The sequence below is a fragment of the Salmo salar genome, chromosome ssa03 (genome assembly GCF_905237065.1).
Source record: "Salmo salar chromosome ssa03, Ssal_v3.1, whole genome shotgun sequence".
NCBI classification, from domain to species: domain Eukaryota; kingdom Metazoa; phylum Chordata; class Actinopteri; order Salmoniformes; family Salmonidae; genus Salmo; species Salmo salar.
In genome coordinates this window covers 104,568,813-104,577,441 of record NC_059444.1, presented here as the reverse complement: position 1 = coordinate 104,577,441, position 8,629 = coordinate 104,568,813, and the positions used below count along the sequence as shown (strand labels likewise).

Genomic DNA, 8,629 nt, shown 5'->3' with positions numbered 1-8,629 from the left:
TCTCAACTGGCCTACCTGGTTAAATAAAGGACTTGTTCTCAACTGGCCCACCTGGTTAAATAAAGGACTTGTTCTCAACTAGCCTCCCTGGTTAAATAAAGGACTTGTTCTCAACTGGCCCACCTGGTTAAATAAAGGACTTGTTCTCAACTGGCCCACCTGGTTAAATAAAGGACTTGTTCTCAACTGGCCCACCTGGTTAAATAAAGGACTTGTTCTCAACTAGCCTCCCTGGTTAAATAAAGGACTTGTTCTCAACTGGCCCACCTGGTTAAATAAAGGACTTGTTCTCAACTAGCCTCCCTGGTTAAATAAAGGACTTGTTCTCAACTGGCCCACCTGGTTAAATAAAGGACTTGTTCTCAACTAGCCTACCTGGTTAAATAAAGGACTTGTTCTCAACTGGCCCACCTGGTTAAATAAAGGACTTGTTCTCAACTGGCCCACCTGGTTAAATAAAGGACTTGTTCTCAACTAGCCTACCTGGTTAAATAAAGGACTTGTTCTCAACAGGCCCACCTGGTTAAATAAAGGACTTGTTCTCAACTGGCCCACCTGGTTAAATAAAGGACTTGTTCTCAACTAGCCCACCTGGTTAAATAAAGGACTTGTTCTCAACTGGCCTACCTGGTTAAATAAAGGTGGAATAAAATAAACAGTAATGGCATTACCCTGGCAACACAGAGAAAACATGATGAACAGTCTGTCATTGTAGAAAACGGACAACCCCTCCCCAACTCCCAGGTCAACCCGAGCCAATCAGCTATTGGTGTCCAGGGCTCCATGTAATACCCTCCACTGGATGACCCCTGACCTTTCCAGCACTGGGAGCTTATAGAGCACCCTCCACCTATACCCTGCCATGCTCTCAGCCCCCACAACCCCCTGCCTCTGATGCCCCTTCCCTCCCGCTAAGCCCACCTCCGTACGGTACAGTAGCCTCTGTGCTGCTTTGAGTCAGAACGCTGCCACCCTGCTCTCCAGGTCCACCAAACCCAGTGATCAGTGGTTCCTCCCAGACCCACGGCCCAGTCACCACCCCCCCCTCCTCTCGTGTGGGTCTCAGCAGCTGCCAGGCCCTCAGTACTGCAGCATAGAAATCAGAGACCCCTGTTGTATTGAGTCTCTCAGAGACGACCTCAGAGTTGACAAGGTAAAACTCTGTTGTTCTGCCGCTGAACAAGGCAGTTAACCCACTGGTCCCCAGGAGGCCGTCATTGTAAATAGAATTTGTTCTTAACTGACCTGCCTGGTTAAATAAAGGTTTCATTAAAAAGTCTGGCAATAACTTAACTTTTCATTATTTAGACAGACTCCTCTAAATAATAAATATAATAAAATAACAAAAAAACAGTTAAATGCTAAGTACTATACATAGGTTTTATTTAAAAAATAACAATAGAACCTATTTAGTACTATAATGGTATTTACTAACATAATATTATTACTATAATAGTTTCTAAAGGGGTTGTAGGCTACCCTACCCTAGAATTAGGGTTCAGGATAAAACAGGTTATACGTAGGGTTAGAGTTTCTGTACAGCACTTTGTGACATCTGCTGATGTAAAAAGGTCTTTATAAATACATTAGATTGATTGTTAGGTTCAGGGTATTTAAAGAGATAAACTGTATGGGTTTATATCTCTTGCTCCTCCCTGTGGTCTTCTGTGGGAACTACATACCTCATTCACCACACTTGATAGGCTCATAATCTGAGGTAGCAACTGAGTCAGAGCTACAAATCAATGATCTCCACCTATCCATTAGGTTTACAACTCAGTGAACCTGCAGCATTCTCTCTATTTGATGTCTACGAACCAACAGATTTCAACACATATCAAATTACCAGTTACCATTATTAGTAGCTGTAACCTAGTTAATAATAAGTTACCTGAGGTAAACCTACAAGGTTAGTTAATAATAAGTTACCTGAGGTAAACCTACAAGGATAGTTAATAATAAGTTACCTGAGGTAAACCTACAAGGTTAACGCGGGCTGGAAGAGAATTACTTCAAAACCACAGCAAACAGCTGGGACATATAGTAATATTATATATATATATAATATTATATCACTGGGCTCCTCTGTGCTAACAAACCCTGTGTACCACCCCTCCCCTGTTTAACCTTGAATTTCGTTCAGATAAACACTTCCACATTTAGCAAAACGAACCAACTCTTTACGGATCTGTTCGGTGGTAATAAACGGAGGCAGATTAGACACCACTACTCTTGTCGAAATCAGCACCAACACAACCCCTCACATAAATCATACTGGTAACTAGCCGGGTAACAAGACTCACCTTTTACATTACCACAACCACCGCCTTGTTCATTCTGGATACAGAGTGTATATGTTCCTCTCCCACCTGTTCACCGACCAGGATCAATAATTCCTCCACACCATTCTCCACAACGCACCTGAAGAGACAGCGTTTCTTCTCCACTCGGTTGAGGACATCAAACTACCCTACTCCCTCCTCAACTCTAACCGATAAACAGCGGAAACCGATAAACAAACCCTCCCACCATGACAAAATACATTTGGAAAATAGGCAAAAGAATAGCTGCACTCTTTACGAACGACAAAACCTCACGTTACCAACTTCTTCTTCTTCTATGGTATAATGGCGGTCCTCAAACCAACGTTAAAGGAGCGTGGCGCCTCCTACTGTGCTGGAGTGTGTTCAATCACGGTTTACACCATTTCTAAATCCTCCTACCTAACTCAGTACTTCTGAGAAAATAAAAAAGATCCCTACTAACTTCTAATAGACCCTCCCCCATCCCCCAAATCTAAATGTCCTAAACACAATCGAGGAAACACCACCTCTTCCTTCCTAATCTGACCTTTGAACCTTGGTCCACCGACCTTTCTTTGGAGGGCATATAAATGCCGTCCCTTGTGCTCAGAGTCCCATCTCTTCTGCCACACATCTATCAAAATGTCTCTGATCTCACATTTGTCCTCACCTCTACCCAGTGGAACATTAATATACATTATATCTTGTTTTAAAGTTATTTTAGCTAACTAGTCTACAATTTCATTCCATTCCACACCTGAATGTGCTGGCACCCAGCAGAATCTCACTACTAGACCCATTCTCTCAATTCTCCATAATAACATTAATACCTCCAATAGTAGGTCACTCCTAATAGATTTACCAGATGATAAACTATTCAATACAGACAGAGAATCTGAGGATACTATAATTCTAACAGGCTGTACGTCCTCCACCCACTGGAGGACAACTATTATCACCAACAGTTCAACTGAGTACACTGACAGTTCATCTGTTAGTCTTCTACATATCTGCACATCACATTCAGGAAGGTAAACACCTGCTCCTGTGGGCCCACTATCTGGGTCCTTGGATCCATCTGTGAAAAGAAGTAAAAAAGCATAACAACTTCTACCAATGTAATTGTCAACCAGTTTCACTTTATCACTGACTTCTGACCCAATCTTTTCCTTTTGTCTACCAAGGTTAGATCAACAACAGGATCTGGGAGTAACCATGGAGGAACATCCCCTATCACCACAGAAAGGGCCAACCTCCAACTCCCTGAAACTACTCTCATCAGCAAGCTTTCCAACTGTCCAACCAAAACCACTGCCTTGTCTACTAGTATATTCCCAACAGTCATCTAGAACAGTAGCAGTGGGATGCTCAACCTCACAGCCTTTCAACCCAATAAGCTAATGACAATTTATTACGTCGTATATCCAAAGGCATCTCACCTGCCTCAACTGGTCTATAATATAAATCCATGATATTATGGGATACAAAATGGGAAAAGGGGAAATTATGATAATACTAAAAAACAGCCTTCTAACTAACCCTACACTCATTAAAACCCACTACCCCCATTCCACTACTTTGACCCTATCTGCTCCTGCACCAGGCCAACTAACCCTACACTCATTAAAACCCACTACCCCCATTCCACTACTTTGACCCTATCTGCTCCTGCACCAGGCCAACTAACCCGACACTCATTAAAACCCACTTCCCCATTCCACTACTTTGACCCTATCTGCTCCTGCACCAGGCCAACTAACCCTACACTCATTAAAACCCACTACCCCATTCCACTACTTTGACCCTATCTGCTCCTGCACCAGGCCAACTAACCCTACACTCATTAAAACCCACTACCCCATTCCACTACTTTGACCCTATCTGCTACTGCACCAGGCCAACTAACCCAACACTCATTAAAACCCACTACCCCATTCCACTACTTTGACCCTATCTGCTCCTGCACCAGGCCAACTAACCCTACACTCATTAAAACCCACTAACCCATTCCACTACGTTGACCCTATCTGCTCCTGCACCAGGCCAACTAACCCTACACTCATTAAAACCCACTACCCCATTCCACTACTTTGACCCTATCTGCTCCTGCACCAGGCCAACTAACGCTACACTCATTAAAACCCACTACCCCATTCCACTACTTTGACCCTATCTGCTCCTGCACCAGGCCAACTAACCCTACACTCATTAAAACCCACTACCCCATTCCACTACTTTGACCCTATCTGCTCCTGCACCAGGCCAACTAACCCTACACTCATTAAAACCCACTACCCCATTCCACTACTTTGACCCTATCTGCTCCTGCACCAGGCCAACTAACCCTACACTCATTAAAACCCACTACCCCATTCCACTACTTTGACCCTATCTGCTCCTGCACCAGGCCAACTAACCCTACACTCATTAAAACCCACTACCCCATTCCACTACTTTGACCCTATCTGCTCCTGCACCAGGCCAACTAACCCTACACTCATTAAAACCCACTACCCCATTCCACTACTTTGACCCGATCTGCTCCTGCACCAGGCCAACTAACCCTACACTCATTAAAACCCACTACCCCATTCCACTACTTTGACCCTATCTGCTCCTGTACCAGGCCAACTAACCCTACACTCATTAAAACCCACTACCCCATTCCACTACTTTGATCCTATCTGCTCCTGCACCAGGCCAACTAACCCTACACTCATTAAAACCCACTACCCCATTCCACTACTTTGACCCTATCTGCTCCTGCACCAGGCCAACTAACCCTACACTCATTAAAACCCACTACCCCATTCCACTACTTTGACCCTATCTGCTCCTGCACCAGGCCAACTAACCCTACACTCATTAAAAACCCACTACCCCATTCCACTACTTTGACCCTATCTGCTCCTGCACCAGGCCAACTAACCCTACACTCATTAAAACCCACTACCCCATTCCACTACTTTGACCCTATCTGCTCCTGCACCAGGCCAACGACCTGGGAGGACGGGACACCACCACTCAACACACCCTGGAACTCTTCTGAAGTCAAATCTAGTATGACCAAATACTTCTCTGCAGCTGCCACCAAAACATATTTTTTTCTGTGATTTACATTCCATTTCTGCAGTACAGTTGATAACCATTTGCTATGAACACTAAGAAGCCAACCTTACTGAAGCATATATCACTGGTTGGCCCATCCCTCTGTGCTGTCACAGATCTACTACTCACAGGGATCCTCTCAGGATCCCTCAGCCTTGACCCATCCTCCTCTACTTTCTTCACTGCCTCAGCAGTGACAACCTGTTCCCAACAGTGGGGTCAGTGGGATTGGATAGGGGCCCCTCTACCTCTCTCTCTCTCTCTCTGACTGGAGGGGACAGGTGAAATGGTGTGTCTCCTCTGGTCAACAATACTCACCTTGAGTGACTCCACAGCCTGTTGGAGCTCCTTCAGCTCCTTCTCTCTCTCCTGGAATCTCTGCTGGACCTTCTGCTGACTCATCCCCAGCTGCCTCTGTGGAGAATCACTCTTCAATGAGCTATCAAGCTTTATTAGTCCAGTAGATCAATAGTATAGTAATGTGACATAGGGCCCATAGAGAGGAAGGTCTAAAAAATGGATGGTCCATTTACTAAATTATATTTATTTGTTGCTATGTGAATGATTATAGTTTTTATGGTAGGACTACATGTATCAACAGGTTGAGACTGAACTTTGGACTCATAAAAAGGGCATTCAGAATGATAATAGTGTTTGACATTATAAAATGGTGATACATCTGGAGAATCTGGGTTGACATATCTATATACTCAAGGTTTGTGTTCATATTTGTTCTGCTGAGGATCAATTTCATTTGAATGATCTCATATTCAAACAGCCTTAGTTCCTACTGTATCTTTAATTCTTTGTTTATCAGACAGTCACCAACAAGTTGTTCTGGTCTTACCTGTTTCTCAGTCCTCTCTGCTGCAGCTGACACTGTATCATGGCCTTTATGTTCGTCCATTGTACACAGATAACAGATACACTGCTGATCGGTACGACAGTAAACCTCCAGCAGTTTGTCATGATGAGAGCAGATCTTCTCCTGTAGTTGTGCGGTGGCTTTGACCATCTTGTGCTTCTTGAAAGCAGGAGATTCGTAGTGAGGTTGGAGGTGAGTCTCACAGTAAGAGGCCAGACACGCCAGACAGGACATGAGGGCTTTCTGCTTTCTGGTCCCAGTGCAGACATCACACGCCACATCTCTAGGTCCAGCATAGCACACAGCAGGAGGGGGAGCAGCCTGGAGTCCTGTCTTCTTCAGTTTCTCCACCACCTCAGCCAACATGTTATTTTTACTCAGCGTAGGCCTCGGACTGAAGGTCTGTCTGCACTGAGGACAGCTATAGACCCCTTTCAGAACATCCTGATCCCAGCAGCCCTCAATACAGCTCCTACAGTAACTGTGTCCACAGGGGATGGCGACTGGTTCCTTCAGTAGATCCAGACAGACAGAACAACAGAACTGGTCCTGGTCCAGCAGAACTCCCTGTTGAGCCATTTGGACGGTTGTTCACTCTCACACAGACAGACGACACAGAGACTCAGATCAGTTTCGTTTCCTCAGAAGAGAGTTTGTGAAGGGGGAGGGATTTCCTGGTTCTGCCAGAGGGGTGGGGTTAGAGGGAGGGAGGAAGAGAGAGAGGAACTGCATGCAACAGCAAGAGGGAGACAAATAGTCTTGTTCCTTGGTTAGAGCCCTTAACATGGAATAAATGAAATAATGAATCTTAAAATGTGAGTTATTGGAATATAAAGGGTAACCGTTTCTATGAAGTACATATTAGAATTATTTTAATGACCTTTATAATGCCTTATAATACACTTATGTGTTCTAATAAGCAATAAGGCCTGAGGAGGTGTGGTATATGTAAGGATTGCGGACCTGGTGGCAGTGAAGTCAGACGCAGGAGAGCAGAGATAGGTAATAGCCGGAGCAGTTTAATACAAAACGAACCTACATGGGTACAAAACCCGATGCGCACCAGTAACAGAGTACAAGCACTTACAAACAAACAATTCCACACAAGGACATGGGGGAACAGAGGGTTAAATACACAACAATTCATGATGGAAATGGAAACCAGATGTGTAAGAAAACAAGACAAAACAAATGGAAAATGAAAAAAGTGGATCGACGATGACTAGAAGACCGGTGACGCCGACCGCCCGAACAAGGAGAGGAAATGACTTCGGTGGAAGTGGTGACAGTATATGGCTAATATACAGTACCACGGCTAAGTGCTGTTTTTAGGCACGACGCAAAGCGGATTGAGAATTATGTAACACTTTCAAAAATACAATCAAATAAAAATGTTATTGGTCACATACACATATTTAGTAGATGTTATTGTGGGTGTAGTGAAATGCTTGTGTTCCTGGTTCCAACAGTGCAGTAGTATCTAACAATACACCCTAATGTAAATGTCACAGGTGTCGTAGGGTTTAGACCAAGACGCTGCGGGAAAATGTACACTCATCTTCTTTTATTAAAGGACAAAGAACAGGCCGGTAAGGAACAAAGCTATACACAGCAACAATCTGCCACAAAACCCCCATGACAAACAACCTCCTAATTATAGGACCTTCAATCAGAGGCAACGATAACCAGCTGCCTCCAATTGAAGGTCCAACCCCAATTAACTAAACATAGAACTACAATAGACAAGACAGAACATAGAAATACACTAACATAGAACATAGACTAACAAACCCCGGACCACATAAACCAAACACCCCTCTACCTAAATACATAGCCCGAACCACATAAACCAAACACCCCTCTACCTAAATACATAGCCCGAACCACAGGATGCCTATTTAAAAACCCTTTTTCAACATTTCAAGATAGCAGTTAGTTCAGTTTGATCTTATTAAAGACAGCTGTATAATTTTTTTATTCATTTTGACATATTGTTTGGGACCACTTTTTTTGCTCTGTTTGAAGGCTGTCAGCTTCTTCTCAGGAAGAGAATCACTTAGCCTTTCGACTAATTTTCAAATGATTGGATGCCTATTTTAAAACACTTTCTCTACATTTCAAGATAGCAGTTAGTTAATTTTGAGCATATCAAAGACAGCTGCAACTTTATTTTATTAATTTTCACAATTGTTTTTTTTTTACCCAAAATTATTCGAAGTCCACAGTCTCTGTCATTGAACTATGTTGAGCCGTGTGCCTGGTTACCCTGAACAGGTTACCAGGTGTGTTTTTTTGAATATAGTTCTTAATGGCTTCAGTGGTGTGCTGGGGTCCATTGCTTGCTAAGGGGGAA

At 43.7% G+C, this 8,629-nt stretch overlaps 1 protein-coding gene across 1 annotated transcript in view; it reads right to left on the bottom strand.

The window, feature by feature from the left end:
• LOC123741814 (tripartite motif-containing protein 16) overlaps positions 1–6,855 on the bottom strand; it is a 12,547-nt gene extending 5,692 nt beyond the window's left edge. The window contains exons 1-2 of the mRNA XM_045716016.1: positions 6,259–6,855; positions 5,730–5,825 (exon numbers count right to left, since the gene is read on the bottom strand). Coding sequence (XP_045571972.1) covers positions 5,730–5,825; positions 6,259–6,855 — 693 coding nt within the window. The remainder of the gene's footprint in view (positions 1–5,729; positions 5,826–6,258) is intronic.
• Between the last annotated feature and the right edge of the window lie 1,774 nt (positions 6,856–8,629).